The 21,679-nt window shown below is 42.3% G+C and overlaps 2 protein-coding genes across 2 annotated transcripts in view; both read right to left on the bottom strand.

Annotated features, from left to right (window-relative positions):
- AGBL4 (AGBL carboxypeptidase 4) overlaps nt 1-21,679 on the bottom strand; it is a 2,679,639-nt gene that overhangs the window by 663,021 nt on the left and 1,994,939 nt on the right. The window lies entirely within an intron of this gene.
- BEND5 (BEN domain containing 5) overlaps nt 11,032-21,679 on the bottom strand; it is a 59,136-nt gene continuing 48,488 nt past the window's right edge. Inside the window, exons 6-7 of the mRNA XM_088479300.1 lie at nt 20,845-21,058; nt 11,032-15,274 (exon numbers count right to left, since the gene is read on the bottom strand). Of these exons, the coding sequence (XP_088335426.1) occupies nt 15,117-15,274; nt 20,845-21,058 (372 nt within the window). The 3' untranslated portion in view covers nt 11,032-15,116. The remainder of the gene's footprint in view (nt 15,275-20,844; nt 21,059-21,679) is intronic.

Below are 21,679 nucleotides of genomic sequence, written 5' to 3'. Positions count from 1 at the left end.
GGGCAGAGCAGATCCCCCTCCCAGTGTAAAAGGAGCACGGTTGCCGATGGGAAGAATCGCAGGTGACCAGGGAAGAGAGTGGGCTGCCTGCTATCATTCGCGAATAGAAATGTTTTGAACAAAAAAAAAAATGGTCGTAAGAACCAATTACCAAACAAACAGATCTTTTATTTAATGACATCACAGTAAAGGGTGTTTAGTGGGATGCAGATATTTAATATATAGGCCCGTATACAATTAGACGCGAAAAGTCGGATACTTTTCGCCTATTGCGCTTTCCGCCACATTTACCTGTTTGGGACGCAAAATCGCGTTATGCGCGTCTCCGCGATTTGCCGTATTCAATTGCAGAACAGGCAAAAACGCAAATAAGCAAATGCAGAACAGACAGAAAGTATTCAACAGATTGGGGGAATCAGTCTGTACCCCAAAATAAGAAGAACTCTGACACTGGAAATCATTACAGATGTGTACTATTAGCCTTAATAAACGTTCTTTGTGTCCTTAAGTTGTGTTAAAAGCTTTCTAGAACCATATTTGTAAAAGTGGTGAAGAATGATAGAAAACAGTATTCTTTGTTGAAAATAATAGTCCAGTCAAATTTGGGGTACTTGAATATGGGTGCTAGTATATTTTTGTGTCTCTAAAATGCATTTTAAAAAATGTGAAATATTCACCTGCTGCATGCACCTGCAATCCTAAAAACACCTGTCCCTTCTGTACAGGGAATGGGTATGAAATACCGCCGGCCGCATGGGCGGCGGTTCGATTCCCGTCAGTGGCAGCCCGACATGAGCAGAGTTCGAAGCAGCGGAAGCCCGACAGCACTGGAAATCCTGATCGTGGATAGGTGAGTATCTACTGACCTAACCTAACCCTCCTTAGAGGTGCCTAACCCTAACTTCCCCCCCAAGTGCCTAACCCTAACCACCCCCTTCCCCGCTGCCTAAACCTAAGTCCCCCGGGGGGGTGCCTAACCCAAAGTCCCCCCGGGGGTGCCTAACCTTAACCCTCCCTCCCCCTAGACTAACCCTCCCGGGGGGGTGCCTAACCCTAAGTCCCCCCTGGGAGCCCTAAACCTAACCCTCCCTGCTCGCAGCGCCCGGCATCTCTACGATCGGGATGCCGGGCGCCGTTCTCCCGGCGTCGGGGAAATGCGGGCGTCTACATCTAGACGCCCGGCATTTCACCCTTGCCGGGATTTGACAGTCGGGAAGCCGGCTGCCGGTATTTAGGCAGTCGGCTTCCCGATTGCATACCCTGTACAGAACCCCCAAGAAACCTACTGTATTTCGCTACTTTTTATCTTTGTCCCAAAAAATGTATTTTTGGGCTGATGTGTCCTTTTGCGGGTGGGGGCCCAAAGGGTCCTGAATCAGTTCCCCACATTTTCACCCCAAGATATAGATTTTTGCATTTTTCCGCATGCTGTTCATTGGAGAAACTTTTCTGCCTGTTTCAGTGCATTGAGTTTCCGCTTAGGCAAATTGGCCCCGGAATTGAATTTGGAGATAAGACGCAAACTGGTGAAAAGCGGTAATAGGCGAAACTTTTTTGCCGATCGTGGCTTTTCGTCTCTAATTGAATCCGGCCCATAATATGCTTCTACTAAAAACTGTCCCATTCCTGGGGATCGATCTGCTATTGAGATTCTGTCCATTTTTACTAATGAAGATGTGTGTTTTCCAATTTCTGTTTTATTCTTGTTTATTTAAGAAAACTTGTTTGCCTATATGTTTGTATATTGATTGCATAATTTTACTATCCCTATTTTATGATATCCATTGCCCTATTAAACTTAATTTAAACAGTGTTCTGTCTTTGTGTTCTTAAATATTTCCCATGTCAAACTTGGTTGTTATAACTACATTTAAGACAGATAATTGTTGGATTTATAATAACTCAGGGAATTACTGAAGACCTCCTTAGAGTGTGAGCTTTGGAGTCAAATCTTAGAGAGGGCAGACCTGAGTAGCTAATACTAATAGGGGTATTCAATATGGGTGCGATAACATCGTTTTTTGCGTTAATATCGTACTTTTTAATTTTTTTGCGTTAATATCACTGGTTTTAGTTTTACACCGTATTCAATTTCAAAGACTTATCGCAGTTTTGAAAAGTCTTTGATAAAAAACGGGGATAACTTTTCACCATTGAATAGGTGTCGAAAAAAAGTGCAGAATTGGGGTTTAGGGGTGCAGGCTTAAAAAAAATAGCCTGCACCCCTGAGATTGACATTTAAAAAAGAACTGTGTCAAAAAAAGTTTAAAAAGAAAATAGGGATAACCCAAAAAATTAATTTAAAAATTGGGGTGCAAAAAAATAATTGGGAAAAAATTGTTAAACAATAGGGAAATAGGTTCAGGGCTATTCTGCAAGTATGCGGCAGGTGTTTTCTAGAATAGAATTATAGCGGCAGGTGCACAAATGCAGAATTTTTAAAAACTTACTTTAGGGACACCAAAATATGCTAGTACCCATTTTCATGTACCCCAAATTTGATGGGACCACTTCTGCATCACTTCTTCAATGTCGGGAAAAAAACACCTGCTGCGGCTATTTAAAGCCCCGACTTTCAATTAAAGGCTAAAACAGGGGTACCCATAGTGTTCCCCCATGTTTTTACAACTTTAGGGGGGTCTTACAATTATTTTAAGGAAAAATTCGTTACTTTACGCAAATCCAACTTCGGAGTTTCCCGTTTTCGTTAATTTTATATTGAATACGGGGATAAGCGGGAGCGCGCACCATACCTTTACGCAGAAAAAAACTCCGATATGAAACGTTAACTTCGCCAGGGAAGTTAACCTTTCATATTGAATACCCCTCTAAGTGTGCAATATAATTTTGGGGGAGCATGATTATATTTAGGCAAACCAGGTTTTATTTGAACTCTTTCACACCCACACAGACTGAAGTAAATGTTATTGTGACAAAGGTACTCCAGTTGTTTTGAGGCAAATGGGAGTAGTATGAAACGAATCAGTAGCTAGAGATGTTTGGCTGATTTAAGGTGGGGAGGGACCAGTGTGGTAGAGTGAGTGCATACTAAGAACATAAGAGGAATAAAAAAAGTTAAATAACTTCCTTTCATTTATGGGGCAGAATGATGGAGTGAAATGTATCTGTAAGAAGGTGGTGTGCGTCTGGACCAGCATTATCAGAGTATGGGTTGATTATTTTTAAATTGTACAGTGTGGTTTTATTCCTGCCAGTAACCTCATAAAGGACAGAGGATCCAGATAGCAATGTGGACTAACCACTAAACTGTATAAAACTGCGGGACTATTATTCCACATTGGGAGCACTACTACATCTAACTTCAATATAGGGGATACAAATAAGTAGAAGTCTCTTTTTAGGTAGCATTAGTGACTGTAGGGTCTATTTACTAAGCAGTGTTAGGAGACAGAGTAAAAAGTGATAAGGTGCCAGCCAATCAGCTCCTGTCATCTCACAGGCTGTGTTTGACAGTGGGAGCTGATTGGCTGGCACCTTATCACTTTTCACTCTGTCTCCTAACAGTGCTTAGTAAATAGACTCCTGTATATGGACATGGGTCCTAATTCAGAGATGTGCGCAAACCAGAGAGTCTACGTACATCTCCGATGGTGTGAGATCTGTGAATGTGCCGCACTGCGCATGTTTAGTTCTTGTACTCCGAGATCATTCGCAGAGCCCTGGATGCCGCAGCCTGACTGACAGGCAGCGGCTGTTTTGGGGCGGCGGTAGGATTTCTATATGGGGTTTTCTGAATGCTTCATTTGGCAACAGAGTAAAGAAAATACGCTGCAATAAGCCTAAAGCTGAGTCCCAAAGTGTTGCTTATTCGCAAAGTCCTATATAGTAAATTAGTATATTTAAAAGGGTAAAAAGTGTTTTTCACACTATAAAATAACATTGTACATGCAGTGAAATTGCCAGCATCCACCACTCAGTGTATGTTTCAGGTACACTGAGCACTGCAGTAAGTATGCAGCAAGATATGTACATTTACCACATAGTTCTTGCTATATCCACCATGTGGTCAATGTTGCTACCTGGATTGCAAACAAAATGCTATTGTTTTATGATTTATCTGGATACCTAGTTTATTTCAGGCATTAGAATACTGTAAAAATACAAATATACAGTCACAGCCAATACTACACATATCGATGCTTGGTGATAGACTAACACTATGTGCCGGAACCACTGACAGGACTGGAGGACACAAAGACAGGACTAGGACCCAGACTCCCTGACAAGTCAGACACAGACACAAGCAGGACAGATACACTGGCAGCGCTAGAAGACAGGCTCAAAGGTCAGAGTCTGAGACACACTGACAGTACTCGCCCTCTTTCTTCTGCAGATTAGGCACCTACAGACTTCTCTAAGACGAGTTCCCTGCTCCCTGAGCTGTTTGCCTTCTGGTTATATAGTAGAGATGGCTACTGGGTGAGTGTCTCAACACATTCACTTGAATCATTCAGAGGTTCAAATGATTCGAGTCACTCAACGTTTGGTGTGTTGAGACACTCACCTCTCTAGCCTCTGCCAGTGGGAGCCGCTACCGCCGGGCCGGAGTGTGTGTGCCCTGACTCTCCCGAGTCAGTGCAGAAGTATGATCAGGTCGGATCAGCAGTGCAGGGGGCGGAGCTGTCAGTGACTCACTCGGAGTCGTGCTGCTACTGCCGAGGCTCGGGGGGGGGGGGGTGCACTGCCAGTGCAGAAGCATGATATGCAGTGCTGGGCTGTGGGGGGCGGAGTTGCCAGCAACTTACTCTGAGTCGCCGCCACCCCTGCTTGCTACATCACTTAAGAGCCGTGCCCCAAGACACTATCTCGAGACACTCCACTGAGTTGAGCCCTGCCCATCCCTATTATATAGAGGAGATATTCAGCACACAATTGGTTTGTTCTGATGCTTCTTGTACTAGACCCCCCCCCTCTACAGATGTCTACTGCAGTGCCCAAGACTCTTGAATGACAGGGTAAATAATCATCTTCAGCATTCGGAGAGGGAAGGATCTGGGCAACATAAACTCCCCCCTGAGAGCACCCCTGAGTCCTGTGCTTTATAAATGTACATAACTCCCTAGCATCTTCTCATATATGTATAATTTACAGGAGGAATGCTGTTTTTGGTACACTGGAGTCAGGCGCTAGTTTATTTATTTTTTTGTTATCTAGAACTAGTTGTACATTTTATTTTTTAGTGAGTAGATAAAAGCACATAGTTTATAAATGGTACAATAGTCTTTCTTTTGCATCTGAAAATGATTGGCACAAAAAACAGACAGTGTGCAAGGTATTTGGGTCAAATTGATTTTTTTATACCTCCGTTCAGTGCCTGATTTGATGATCTCCTTTCGTGAGACAGGTGTTGAGCCTGGCAATAACGGAGAATGATTTCTCATATTGCAAAGCACAAATTGGAATGTATCAATTTAGGTACATTCAACTCACCCTTTCCCTCCACCCTCCTCGCATAGCTCTGTGCAACGAAATGTATCTTTACAAAACCAAGCACAGAACTGTTGTACCATCTTATTTTATAGTGTAACTGTTATAGTGTAACGGTTATATAGAGCCAGTGTAGATAATATTCATGAGAATGCAGCCTATCCAAAAACTAGAAACTAGTGGCAGCAATGGAGCATTAGGTACTTTGTGCTTCGCATATCAGTGGTGTAAGTTAATCACTTACTATATTTACGTTACGTACTGTATATTGTCCTTTTAATAACTTGATGTTACTTTGCTTTGCTAATAGGCATTGAAAGTGAAAATGCAAACTACATATGGAACAATATAATCATACAAGTAAAGGGAACTGGCATTTGGCAAGTCACCTCAGTCTGTCCCCTACTCTGTACAGCCCTGCAATGGCCCTCTAGCCGCTGCTCCTCCCCCTCCCACTCAGTACCCCTCTGCTCCCATAGTTAGGCCAGGATGTAAAAAGCATCGCATCTGGCGTTATGAATGGTGGTATGTACCTAGAATTGTGATTCTAATCGCAAAGGTCAGTTCTCCCAATAAGATCTGTCCTTTTCGATAGAGGGACTGCGCAGTATGTTGCGCCTGCCACCGGGGGTGCTGGGAGTAATCCAATTGGATCCTTCCCAGAGGAAAATGCGAAAAGAAGCCCATAGGCTGCCATTGGACAACCCAAATGTAACCCACTGGGTCCAAGCTCCAGAATGTATCACATTGCGGAGCTTGGTACATATGAAAATGCGCCCAAAACTCTGCACATTTTAGTACATCCTGCCCTTACTCTCCGTTCCCGACGACAAGCCAGGTCCTCCTCCTAGGTCAGGTCTGTACCGTTTCACTGGCATTGGAAGCCATTGGGGGGCACACCCCTGCCCATACTGTACATGCACATGTTGGAGACTTGACAGACCTTAGCAAATTATTACCGTATACAGATTTAAGAGAACTTCCACTTTTAATATCTCTTGTACTAAATCCTGTCTCTTACCAAAGTAGAATTTTATTGGGGATCTTTCCCTTCCTTCCCTGTATTATACACGTAATTTAGCATGGTATCAGCGCTCACATATAGCCGGCTCCTCTCCTACATCACATTTGCTGGAGTATTTCAGTTTGTCCCAGAAATATATGAATGCCAGGACCGTCCCAAATCAAGTTAATGGTAATACTATTATTGGGAAGAGACAGGATTTAGTAGAAGACGAAACAAAAGAGCAAATTGTTGTGATGGAAGAAAACTTTCTCCCAGTCACCACAGGTGCCTAAGCACTGCCATTAACATACACTGTCATTAAGAACCAAAGGTAGTATTGCTAAAAAAGATAGGGGTCAATATAAATCCATTGCAATGTGTGGTCCCGATGTGCGCATTACTGCTTACCTATACATCAGTCATTTTCATGTGCACCGCGTTATGGAGCAAGGAAAAATGAACTATGTTACTCCACCTGACCATGCTGGAGGCACTTCACAGCTATCCCGCTAAATTGAATTACAACCAAAAGGCGTTAGAGAGGTTTAAACTGCACCATTGACTAATAATACATGTTTATTGTCATCAACAACAAAACAATGTTGGATTGTCAATTACAAACACTTCAGCATATAAAACAAACCAATAAAATCTTTCCATAATACTCAGGTCAGTGCATTTTAGTCGAACAGCTACTGGAAAGAAGTTATTATATAACCGCTTTGTACGTGCGCGCACACTCCTACATTGTACATTTTATGGTAATCTTTTGAAAACCATATAGTTGGGATGACTAGGGTCAGCTAAAATACTTCTAGTCCACTTTAATACTCTGCTGTCATACATAGCTTGAATTTGGCTAATCCAGAGAGTGGAAATTATATGTGTGACTTTAAGTGCATTTGGGCACACTGGTGCAAATCCAAGAGGCTATGCTGTGTTCATCCTGTGCGCTTCATACCTGAGGCCCAGTAAGCTTAGCCGTTTATTCAAGCTGAATTAGTATTTAAGAGAATGCAGACTGCTGGTTTATTTAAAACCAATGAGGTCAATGAGATCATATTGAAATAAAAGGCCTCATGCACATACACATTGGTTCAAGTCACAAATCTGTTTCCTCCAATTTGGGTAGGCAATAAGTACTTTTAAAATGCTAAGGGTCTTATGTAGTAGGGTGCCATCTGGTGCCGCTGCGAGAACTCCTGTGAGTCTTCCCGTATTTTCAAAGCGGAAATCATTTTGAAGGCAAAACCAAGCTGGTTTCGCATTTAAAATGACTGCCCCTTAAAAATACAGAAAGACTCGCAGGAGTTCCCGCAGCGGCACGATATCGCACCCTACTACATAAGCCCGTGAGACTGAAACTATACCACAAGATGAACTATAATACATGCAACATAACTGGGTGTGAGATGATTGAAGTCTCCATTCATAATGTCTACATAGATGATAGAATGTTGACCTAATGTCCCTGGTGGTCTAATGTTGTGTTACTTGGTCCTGGTGACAGCATCGTCTTCTCAATGGTAATATGAACAGCAGTGCCGATGGAGATGTCTGATGTAGCGGCGTTCCGGTGAGTATTCTTCCCCCTGTACGTAACCTAACCCTCCCCCTAGTGGCTAACTATAACCCCCCAACCACCCCGCAGTCTTGCCGTAACCTCTCCCTGCAGCCCAACCCTAGACCCGTCAACATTCTGAGAATGTCAACATTTCACATGCTGACATTTCAGGCGTTGACATTGTTAACATGTTGACTTTGAGGGCGTCGACCTATGTCGACATGGTACCAGTCGGCCATGTGACCGGGTTCCAGTAGAACTACGTAAATTGATGCTCCTTGCAGACTGAAGCTAATTTTCCTCCACATAGACTAGCAAAGCAATTTTGTGAAGTAGTAACTAAAATATAGACCGGTAACGTCTTTTCAAAGGTGACTCTACAAGTAAAGGTTAGTGCCTAATTTCTTAATTAAAAAAACAACTACCAAACGATTACAACAATGAGGGTACAACCAGCAAATGGCCTTCCTCTTCACTTCTATCAAACACACCTTGGAAAGTACAGCAAAACTTTATTTCACTTTCAGCTCAGGTAATGGACTGAGAAAACAAGGCTGTCCATGTTGTACACAAGGTTAGCACAGGTTCTCACGTCTCTAAGAAATCCATTAAGTCTCCGTTGTCTCATTAAATGTATGCAGTCAGAAAAGCCAACACTCATTAGGGAAGCTATTTTTGTAGAGTAATGATTCCTCTGTCTTCACTATACGAATGAATGTCAAAAGGGCCTTAAACAACACAGGGTGAATGCTTCAATAATTCCACAAGAAGTTTGTTTCAAAACTTGATCATGTTTTACCTCAGATAATTAATGATTTTAATAATCTCTATACCTAAACACCGTGCATTGGTCTAGGTCCAATTGCATAAAAGTTGCTCAGAAGTTTTTTCTCTTGAAACTTACTTTATGGCAATATGTTCAGTTCTGGTTTTATTCCTAAAAATGCTTACTAATGTTTTTTACTTATTCTGTATTCAGGAGTGCAAATTATAAAAGCCTCTTTTTTATCCCAGGAAAATCCATCTTTTTAAGAAAAGCATACCTGAGCACTCTGTATTGTCATCCCCAGGCCTCACGTCTTCTTTCCTAATCAATACACTTTTATGTTATGGGTCAATCTCCCGATTTCTTGATAGCCTCATCGCCTGTCTGTCTCACTTGCTGTCCTCCTACCAACCCTAACTCATACGAGATTACCTCAATATTTCTCTTGATAACCCCTCCAATGCTGCTGCCAAACTTCTCCCTCTCTCCATGGATTTCCTCTACCACCCGTAGTAGTGGACACCTCCTTAATCTAATTTTTCACACCACAGTTCTATCTACAAATCTTCAAATTTGTCCCTTGTGCTCTCCAACCACAACCTCCTTTTCTTCAGCTTTACCCCTCCCCCCCCTCCTATACTCATTGCACCATCAGAATTCATAGTAACACAGCACAATCTAAATGCTCTTGACTGCCCTGATTTCTTTCACACTTGAAATACTCCTTTTGTTTCTCACTGTTCTGTCTCTCACCAACCTGGTGGCTTCCATCACCACAAATTTACTAATAATCCAAATGTTCCAGTAAGACTATAGTGCCAATAGCAAAACCTTGTGCTGGTGGTGCAATTTTCAAGGGGACCACAAGCTTTCATACGGCTAGCAGCACTAGTGCTGGTTGCACTTTTTTTTTTTAAAACTAAAGAAAGATCCAGGCTGATCGTCGTCATCATCATCAACACCACCACAGATGTTATAATAAGAGGTCTAGCACCTCCAAGTGGTCCGAATCCAAACAGAGGCCTTTGCTTCCATTTCTTGTTCTGCACTGGGCATATTTACGGTATTTAGGCCATATTTACATATCCCCTCCCAGCCAGTTTCAGCCCCTCCCCACAAGGACTTGTAACTGCTAAATGCGACTTGCTTTGCATGCATAGGGGATTTTTGTTGATTCACCGTGTGAATAAAAAACATCTGCATCGAGCCCCAGTTATAAGTTGCAAAAGGCACTTTAAAAAAAAACACATTTACTAGAAAGTAAAGCTGGATACGCACTGGAGCAATGTGTACCCAGACGATATGGCGGCCAACAGGCCGACATATCGTATCCATGGTAGACATCAGATCACTCATTCCGTCCTTCATTACCTTGCACAGCGCCGCATTCGATATAGTCCGATTGGCTGTGCAGCACGGCCGACTGGACGATATCGCTAATGATTGTGGGAGGGCGCAGATTGGCCGTACACACTGACCAATCCGTCCTGAAACGACATATCGGACCGATATCGGTCCAGTGTGTACACGGCTTTAGAGATTCAATATAAAGTATATCTGAGGTAGACACTGTACTGTACCTACTACCTCCAATCAACAAGATGGCTGCCTCGGTGCATAAAATAAACATAATAGACACATTTTTACACAAGTAGTATTGCCAGTCATTTTCGATTCGGTCTGTAACTGTATTTGCTGCCATAGCAATCATGAGCAGGCATAAACATAAATTGCAATACAGAGTTTAGAAAAAAATAAAAGTATGAGTTCAAACTATCCTAAGGGATTTTGACATCTAAATATAAGATATCACAAAAGTTTTGAAATAGTTAATTGTTCTGTGTGTTAGGTGTTCTAGATTACAGGGTTTTTTTTATAATTTATTTACGTACCCTTCCATCGAGCATTTCCTTAATATACTGTATCTTCAAACAGAAAAAGCTAGGGGCCATTTTGTAAATCTCTGTAATTTAATCCATACATTAATCCTGACAAAGCTAAACTGTGCCCAGAGACACTGTGTCGCCGCAGCGCAGATCAAACATCCCATTAGCTGCAAGTACAGCATCTTTCACCAGTCCTTTACCACAAAAAATTAAATTTTCACTCAGTACGGTGACCCTGACAAAGGGATAACATATTTCTGCAGTACCTGCTCTTCTTTCTCAGATGGAAAAAAAAAAACATCTCAGCCATTTTTTTGTCCCTTTAGAAAGGAAATACAAAAATCCAAGGTTCTGTTTTAGTATTTAATAATAACCATGTTAAAGTTTCTTCAGTAAAAAATACAATTCATTTCTTGAAAATAAATACAAAGTGTCGCCAACCACAATAAGCAAAAAACATTGTCAGAGCTTGGTGTAAAGTGCACTTATCTCTTACACACAGTGGAGGCCATTTTGTGGAGTGAATCAATTTCAGGAACACGCCAGCTATTGTTAAGTGCATTAAGTGGGCCAAACCAATTCGGAAGCAGCCTAGGTACCAGTGATGTCAGAGACTCAAAGCCTAGCCCATTTTTGGGAACACACACAAAATGGCTGCCTGTGTTGCAAAAGACAGGTTCACTTTTGTTGTTCACCTTATTGCACAAATAAACACATCTTTGAGGGGTTTTTTTTATTTTTTAAAGAATACAATAGTGCAAATAAAACTGCATACTAATATTCAAGGAACCTTTCTGTAAGGAAAAGAAAAGTTAATCTCCATAGTCATGGATTTCAGTTTGTTAAAAACAAAATAGAACAAAAAAAAACACATTTAATAATAAAAATATATACGTAAAAGTCTTGGCAGCAAGTACATCAAGGTCAGAAAGTTCAATGTAACAGCAGGTAAAGTGACAATCAGTATTTGTGGACAGTTATCATCAGATTAGTTGCTATGGGTTAAACCATGGGTTTTTTTTGCACCAGTTCTCCCAAACGTCAGCCTTTGTTTTGTGCGCTGGATTAATGAGCCTATCATTTGTATGTGTGTGAATAGATCGGTTTCACCCACTTGTATGAGATGAGTAAATACCTGACTGGATGCGTAACTGTCGTTACACGCAAACCGCTACTTAACTCGTCCACCACACTACATACTGTACGTTTGTATCACGGGTGAGCACTAGAAAAGTTATACTTGAGTGTATTATTTACTAAGCTGTGACTTTTCAAAGCTGCAGCTTGCTGGCGGTTCTGGCCGCAGGATTTTAAACGCAAAACCAGAGTTGTTTAACATTTAATATTATTGCCCTTAGTAAATATAACCCTTTGCGTCTGGCTGCTTGCTCTGGGTAAGACCACATATTACCTTGTCCGCTATTTTTCTGAGCTGTCCCCACATTTAAACTGTACCGTGATTGGAAAAATGTAATTTACAAAATGTGGCCCAGCGGCTTACCATGCCAAGCCAACGATGGAATAAGTTCATCTAGTGCATCAATAATGTAAATATAGTTCTTAACAGAAATACTTTGTATTGTCTTTATTAAGTTTTACGCAATCTTTTAAAATTGTAAGTGTTTTTCTTTTTCTATATGAAAAAGCAACGTCCAATCCCGTCTGCCTGTCGACAATGCCATGTCATCTCACCCCGCAACCATCGCTGTGTCAACCGCTGACCTCAATGGATTTCAGTAACCAACATGACAATGGTGTACCTAACGAAGGAAACAAAAGCAACAGCAGGTGCTATTTCTGAACATTGCCCTCTGAATCTTTTAAACAAATCAACTGTTTGACAATACCTATGAGGCCACACAATGACAACTATAAGAATGGATGGAATAATAGTGAGTACCGCTATGGAAATTCCCTTCTTTGGCAGTCTTTTGTTACGGTGCACTTCACCTGCACTAATGGTACTGCCACCAGGGCCGGCTCCAGGGTTCGGAGCACCCTGTGCCAGCACTACAAATAGCACCCTAATTACCATAGGCCACGTCCCCTATGTGATGTTACTTGGAGGTGTGTCGGAATGGCACGCCTCCAAATAATCTCAGGCTGGGGGGAGCCTCACTAGCTGGGCTTCCTCCAGCCCTCTCCTGTCACTGAATGGATGCCGTGTGCATGCGCGCAGCATCCATTCAGACTCCGGGGTCCGGCACAGCTGCGGTGGTGGGGGTCCGCAACCTCCCAATTTGACCACCCAGTACTGTCCCGCTGAAATCGGGATGTTGGGGAGGAGTGCGCCCTCTATGGGTGGCACCACTGTTCAACCGCACTGGTCGAAGACCCCTAGAGTCGGCCCTGACTGCCACCTACAGTAAAACGGAGCATGCAATGTGGTACTGCTACTCAACCCAAGTCAAGATCAGTAGGATCAGAGTACTATTTGCCCTCACAGGTAACTGTCTGAATTGTATAATATAAAGACTTTTGGCACTATGGAAAAGTCTATATTGGCATGCTCAATTATGATACAATTTTTAATGAACCAGACACAGCTGTCGTATTGGGATCACAAACACACTGCAATACTGAATGAAATGCTTAGATACTACAGTATGTATGGACTTGAATGTACAAATAGACAGACAAGTGAGTTTAGCACAACAGGTGGTGACTGGCCTTAATAAAGAGAATAACATGAACCCATTTACAAAAACTAAATAAAATAACTAGTATGGCAATGTAATTATTTTTGGATTAATACAACATATGAACAATACTGAAGATAAAGTGTGCGTAATAGCTGCAGTCAGTCCTAAACAAATGATAAACCTTAGCTCAAGTAACCACCTTGAAGGAAACAATTTATGATTTAACCAAACTGCAACAAAGTAACAGAAGCAATGTATGCCCTATGATCGGCTTCTCTGTAGAAGAAATGTATACAGCTTCACAACTAGCAAGTAAACCAGATCAGGCAGTGATCTGTATAAGCAGCACTTGTTAGCCCATATAATCTGGCATAGACCAATCACATTTCATTTCCCCACCCATGTGCTGCCAAAATGGAGTCTCAGCAAGGTACGTTTACTATTGGATGATTCAAAGTCGCAACAGAAATATATACTAAAACTATTTAATTTTTGTATCTTTTGGCACCTTTGATCGATAGATTTAAAGATGCAATCATTGGCAGCTTTGACAAACAGCCCAATAGTAAATATACTATACATACTATCGTGTTGCTTGACTGAGTGGTAGGATCGCCCTATTTATGGCAGGTTTACGTATCTTGCACTTGTCTTAGGCCATTTCGCAGGGGTGAAAACGTTCACGTGATGTAATCTTTGAATCCCATTTCTGCTTTACCAAATGCCAATCTACTTGTAAATCTGTATTTTGCATAATTTATAGTCTATAAAAGAAGTTGGGCTGGTGACTGGTAATTCATTTAGCTGTGTGATGTGGGTGGGGGTAGAACTGGGTATACTTAAAGCCAAATTCTGAATGTGGAAATTCCGTTCATCCCTCGATGCAGTATAAAAAGAGGTTCCCCTGTTTTACAATTTCTTCATGGAATGAGCTAATTAAATAGTCTTAAATAAAGGTTTGTGGATCAGATCCGGTAAAAATATAGTCATACAATACAGTGTAGAAAAGGCAAAGGAAATCGAGGCCCAAAAACGCCTTTCAGGGCCAAAATGAATCACTGGCAGACACTTTGCAAAACAAAAACCTGGTTTAAGATATTACTGCTGCTATTACTGTCTATCCTACTGGCAGTCCCTTTTATCATACACTGCGGGACATGGGAAACCTGACTTCAAGTATAGCGTAGCTCGAAGCGGAACAATGTATGCAAAGCAGTATTGTACTACAGTACAAAAATAAAAATACGCTCTATACATTATCATGGTAGCTTCCCTAGACACCGGAAGAGGACACGTTTAGACACATTTTATAAGAGCATCAAAATATTGTAAACAATAGTGTCTACCAGATATTATGTGGAGACTCATTTTGAAAACAAAAATAATAAAAGGTATAAAAAACAGACAAAAATAAATAACAGAATTGCTTACTTCATAAGAGCTTGGCAATGTGTTTGTATACAGCAAGCCTGGCAGCGCAATAACAACGCTCAAGTACAGCTAGGAGTCGTTCCGAAACACACAGAAAGTGCAGCAAATTTGGCAACATAAAAAATAAAAAAAATTGAACGAAACGAGAGTTGAGACAGACTCCGGCCGTTTATTCGCCCCCCGAATCCGCTTTTCCAGTTCCCGTTAGTACACAATGCATACTCGCAACTCTTGGGAACTGTATTTGTCGTGCAAAATCCGAAACAGCATTTGAGCGAATTTCACTTTACACGTGGTTTTGGTTCACGCGCCGAAATGGAAAACTCTTCTAGAAAATAAAGCCACCAGGCAGACCTTACAAAACATCACAGGTTTATTGTACGCTGTATTTTGCCTCTCGCCTCTCCTCGTTTTTGCATGACTTGTTGATGTCCATGATCTTTTCGCAGATGTATTTGTTGACTTTGGAGAGCCTCTGTGCAATTTCATTCTCGTCCATCGTCTCTTGTGCTATTCTGTCATACATACATTCTAAGAGAAACACAGAAAGCAGGTAAGAAATTACAGGCTGATCTCTAACAACGGTCATCTTTAACGAGGGGCTTAAGTCAGACAGTCGCTGAGCTTCTGCAGCGCGAGCGATGTCTTTTGGCTTAATACAAACATTACCCTAATCTGCGGGAGAGGAACTTCACAACAGATTTTGAGCCCTGCATTTTATTGACTAGCTAAAGCACCTATCTGACTCCAGTCTAATACAGGCTCACACCAAATCCATATTGCTCAAATTAGCCGCGGACTTACTTAGTTATAGCGCTCGGGTTAAGTTCCCAAAGCTATGCAATTACTGCCCAGGGTAATCCCGCAATTCGCCCTGGAAGCACAAGTTATCGAGGATTTCTAATCTCACCTCAGGAGGTTGCAAGTAGAAATCTGCGGTAAGAGGACCCATGGGTGCTTATCCGCAGGCAGTAACTGTATAGCTCTGGGAAGTTAACCCCACGGTAAGTCCCGCGACAAATTGAATTTTCACCCCTAAATATTATTTGAAAGAAGGACTAGACACAAAATATAGGGCAGATCTCAAAATGTTTATAAGAAAACCCCTATTGGGCCTGATGCAGAGCTGCACTGCAACTGAGCGTACACAAGTATGTGAAATGCGGCGTTCTACGCGTTTCAGTCTCATTTCCATTTGCGACCGTAGGGGTGTAACTGGGCTATAACTGGTGTTCTCACGAAGGCAATTGGCTATGAGGGCATACTGACAGAACTATGGGATATGCATATTTGTCACATTCAGTGTATTCAAATGTATATTTTGCACAAATTGTAATGCTGACGACAGGTATCGGACCAATCATACGGATAGGGGCGGTCTGCTCGTAAAGATGCATGTGTGCACTTTTATTTACTGGGTTCAGATTTGTTCACGTTGACAGTGTCAGCAGTCATAAGGTCGACATGAAAATGTTGACATTCACCAAGTTGATATTCAGCATGTCAACACTAATGAAATGTCGACATGGTTAGACTGTCGGCAATGTCTGTTTAAGGCAAGTCTAACTCTGACGTCGACACTTTCACAATGTGGACCTTTTGTATGTTGACATTATGGCCAATGTTGACAATTTCCATGTCGATAATTTATGATGTTGACATCGTGAACGTCGACATACTGCGGCATGGTGGCTAGCACAGCTTCCTGGTAGCTGTGGGTTCGATACCATCCCGGCAATGTGTGTCAAGTTTGTATCGTCTCCTTATGTATATAAATATAGTAGTGTAATAATTGGCATGAACATAGATGATAAACCCTGTATACACAATGTACTGTTCTGCTGCACCCTTGGACCTCATCTGTGTGCCTACAACATCCATTGATCGCGTGTACGACATCTACTTTGAATGTGGATCAATGACCACTGCATGGTTAACACAGCACAACTTGGATGCAGGATATACCAGAGGTGTATAGAAGGGCCTTGCTCTAATCATATATTCTGCCTCAGGCGACAGCTAACTATTCAACTGCAGAGTAAATTCGTGTAGTAATCCAAAGTACAAGGTATCTATATTTTAGCAACTACCTGGTGACATCTTCTTTCTTAGCAGACTAGCATTATACTGTGAGACCCTCTGTTCTCTGCTGGAATCCCTCCTTGAGCCTGTCTCCTTGGTGACACTCATCAGAGAGCGCTCTGTAAAGATCAGAGCAGGAAGGAGCGAAACTGATGGCAAGACAGTAAGACGCATCATTGTTCCCATCACTGAGACTATCTTCTAATGTTTCCTATATCACTGTAGCTTCTTCCTGCGGAGATTGGTGCACCAAGAGCTATGCTCACTGTGACAGGTGGCACAAGTGATTCATTGGTCTTTTAACATCGTAAAGTAACCTATATCTACCACACTAGCTTCTGGGCATCATATATGAACCAAACCTGTGTGTTTCCAATGCACGCTAATCCAGATGAATTAGAACAGGCAATGCCATTGTAAGGCCATTTAAAGAGTAAAGCAATTTGTTTTGAAGGCCTCATCTCTAACTGCAATACAAGCAGGAGAAATGAGGGGATTATGCATCGTCAGATGACAAGCATTGGTTTCCACTATTCTCCTGTATAGCTTACAGATGGAGCGCAGTTCTTTGGACATTAATTGTCCTCAAATATATGGCAGAGGGTGAGGCTGGGAGAGTTCTATTCTAAAGGTGCCTAAATGGAAGAATATCATTATGAAAGGTTATATTGAATGATGGGGGGATATTTTAAGAAAGCATTTTACTTTATGCTGGTGACATAATAAACAGATCTTCATCTCTGCTCTTGGTTTGTTTGTTTTTTAAAATACATTTTTCTCATTACTTACACTAAGTGAATAGACAACCCTTAATCTGTGCAGTCACTATAAGGTAACGTTTATAAAGTATGCAGCCTATCAATTCACTAGGAACAAGTGACATCACCAAGGCACAATTCAGTTCACAAAATGCCAGATAAACAGGTATCCCGATGGTCGACAGGGACAAAATGTCGACAGGGTTAATAGGTCGACAGTTAAATGGTTTACGTGAACTTAGGTCAGCAGGGTCAAAAGGTCGACATGCATATGGTCAACACAGGTCGACACATGGTTTTTCATGATTTGTTAGGGTTAGAATCAGGGTTAGGTTTAGGCTGCAGAAGGGGATGATTAGGGTTACAGTTTTAAATAACAAAAAAAACCAATGTGTTAACCTTTTTATGTGTCGACCATTTGCATGTCGACCTTTTGTCCCCGACGACCTAAGTCCATGTCGACCTTTTAACCCTGTTGACCGATGTACTGTCTAACTTCTGTTGTCTACTATTGAATGTCTATCTAGCTCCTGTCTGACTATCAATCCACACCCAGATAAACATTAATTCAGGCCATCATGCGTAGTGGTTAGCATTACTGCCTCACAGTGCTGGTTCTTGCGTTTAATTCCGAGCAGGGCCCTATCTGTGTGGAGTTTGCATGCTTTCTCAGTGTTTGTGTGGGTTTCCTCTAGGTGCTCCAGCTAGGGTAAAGAACTTATTATTTATGGTGGCGCTGTATAAATGAACGATAATAATAGGATCCTTGGGTCTTGTATGATTAGGCTCTGGGAGTATAAATAATCATCTCTGAGACCAACGGCACTTAGAGGGGTTCCTCCCTTCATATCAAGTACTACAGACACAGGCACTTAGAGGGGTTCCTCCCTTCCTATCAAATACTACAGACATAGGCACTTAGAGGGGTTCCTCCCTTCATATCAAATACTACAGACACAGGCACTTAGAGGGGTTCCTCCCTTCATATCAAGTACTACAGACACAGGCACTTAGAGGGGTTCCTCCCTTCATATCAAATACGACAGACACAGGCACTTAGAGGGGTTCCTCCCCTCATATCAAGTACTACAGACACAGGCATTTAGAGGGGTTCCTCCCTTCATATCAAATACTACAGACACAGGCACTTAGAGGGGTTCCTCCCTTCATATCAAGTACTACAGACACAGGCACTTAGAGGGGTTCCTCCCTTCATATCAAATACGACAGACACAGGCATTTAGAGGGGTTCCTCCCTTCATATCAAATACTACAGCCACAGGCATTTAGAGGGGTTCCTCCCTTCATATCAAGTATAACAGACACAGGCATTTAGAGGGGTTCCTCCCTTCATATCAAATACTACAGGCACTTAGAGGGGTTCCTCCCTTCATATCAAGTACTACAGACACAGGCACTTAGAGGGGTTCCTCCCTTCATATCAAGTACTACAGACACAGGCATTTAGAGGGGTTCCTCCCTTCATATCAAATACGACAGACACAGGCACTTAGAGGGGTTCCTCCCTTCATATCAAGTACTACAGACACAGGCATTTAGAGGGGTTCCTCCCTTCATATCAAATACTACAGCCACAGGCATTTAGAGGGGTTCCTCCCTTCATATCAAGTATAACAGACACAGGCATTTAGAGGGGTTCCTCCCTTCATATCAAATACTACAGGCACTTAGAGGGGTTCCTCCCTTCATATCAAGTACTACAGACACAGGCACTTAGAGGGGTTCCTCCCTTCATATCAAGTACTACAGACACAGGCATTTAGAGGGGTTCCTCCCTTCATATCAAATACGACAGACACAGGCACTTAGAGGGGTTCCTCCCTTCATATCAAGTACTACAGACACAGGCATTTAGAGGGGTTCCTCCCTTCATATCAAATACTACAGACACAGGCACTTAGAGGGGTTCCTCCCTTCATATCAAGTACTACAGACACAAGCATTTAGAGGGGTTCCTCCCTTCATATCAAATACGACAGCCACAGGCATTTAGAGGGGTTCCTCCCTTCATATCAAATACTACAGCCACAGGCATTTAGAGGGGTTCCTCCCTTCATATCAAATACTACAGACACAGGCACTTAGAGGGGTTCCTCCCTTCATATCAAATACTACAGCCACAGGCATTTAGAGGGGTTCCTCCCTTCATATCAAATACTACAGACACAGGCATTTAGAGGGGTTCCTCCCTTCATATCAAATACTACAGACACAGGCATTTAGAGAGGTTCCTCCCTTCATATCAAATACTACAGACACAGGCACTTAGAGGGGTTCCTCCCTTCATATCAAATACTACAGACACAGGCACTTAGAGGGGTTCCTCCCTTCATATCAAATACTACAGACACAGGCATTTAGAGAGGTTCCTCCCTTCATATCAAGTATAACAGACACAGGCATTTAGAGGGGTTCCTCCCTTCATATCAAGTACTACAGACACAGGCACTTAGAGGGGTTCCTCCCTTTCTGTCAAGTACTACAGACACAGGCACTTAGAGGGGTTCCTCCCTTCATATCAAATACGACAGACACAGGCACTTAGAGGGGTTCCTCCCTTCATATCAAATACTACAGACATAGGCACTTAGAGGGGTTCCTCCATTCATATCAAATACTACAGACACAGGCATTTAGAGGGGTTCCTCCCTTCATATCAAGTACTACAGACACAGGCATTTAGAGGGGTTCCTCCCTTCATATCAAGTACTACAGGCACTTAGAGGGGTTCCTCCCTTCATATCAAATACTACAGACACAGGCACTTAGAGGGGTTCCTCCCTTCATATCAAATACTACAGACACAGGCACTTAGAGGGGTTCCTCCCTTCATATCAAATACTACAGACACAGGCACTTAGAGGGGTTCCTCCCTTCATATCAAATACTACAGACACAGGCACTTAGAGGGGTTCCTCCCTTCATATCAAATACTACAGACACAGGCCCTTAGAGGGGTTCCTCCCTTCATATCAAATACTACAGACGCAGGCACTTAGAGGGGTTCCTCCCTTCATATCAAATACTACAGACACAGGCACTTAGAGGGGTTCCTCCCTTCATATCAAATACTACAGACACAGGCATTTGAAGAAGCTCCAACTAATAAAGATAGAGACAATAAGACAACTGTTGCACATGTAGCCGCAGATTCTCTCATATCTGCAGAACGGCTCAGCAAATTACACAATAGTTGATATTAGTTACCCCCCCCCATTGTGTTACACAAATAGGCTCTACCTCTGATAACGCTAAGCTTGTGAGGTGACAGCGGAGGTTTGGGACTCGCATCCTTCTTCTTCTTTGTAGCCACGCCGGTGACGCTGCGGTTCTTCAGGATGTCCGTGCCCCAGATGATGACAGCCAAATTCTTTGTGTACTTGGAATCTCCCTGTGTCGCTTGCAGCTGGTGCCATTTCTCCTCATTCACCCACACTCCACTGCCTAGGTGGACCTGTGTGGAAGACCAGGAGGTTAGAACCCTATAAAAGTGATGCTCACATAGCGTTCATTCTAGCACCCTGCACCTGTCGCAGCCCGTGCAGTTCCTCTTTCCTGTCTGGGGTTTCACTCTCTGCTCTGGTGGTTCTAGCACACTCAGCTGATGCAACAAACTGCTAAGATACAGACCAGAGTGTGCTAGAAGCACCAGAGCATAGAGTGACACCCCAAGGCAGTTAAGAGGAACTGCACGGATTGTGACAGGTGCAGGGTGCTAGAATGAACACTACTCATATATGTATAAACCAAATGCTATCTGCCTAAAAATGACTTCTTATGTTACTGGTAATAATTGGTGAATTCTGATGCCGTCATTTATATTTACAGCAGGGAAACTCAAGTCATGTAAGAGATAATGTATCCCCAAAATCATTGCAGATATTAGAAGTGACCTCGGATTCATGCTACATATAAATTAATTGGATGGTGAACACGGAATTCCATTATCTCATAGCGCTACTAGACCAGCAATATTTCAAATAATAAAGATAATTTACATTTTAAGTAGTTGCCAAGTTAAAGGTTTACATTAGTTAACAGTCCCCTGGTCTATGTAAATTAGGGCTTATTCACA

Source organism: Taudactylus pleione, unplaced genomic scaffold (assembly GCF_031769625.1).
Source record: "Taudactylus pleione unplaced genomic scaffold, aTauple2 ptg000230l, whole genome shotgun sequence".
NCBI classification, from domain to species: Eukaryota; Metazoa; Chordata; class Amphibia; order Anura; family Myobatrachidae; genus Taudactylus; species Taudactylus pleione.
Note: the sequence above shows the minus strand (reverse complement) of the source record. Positions and strands in the feature narration are given on the sequence as shown.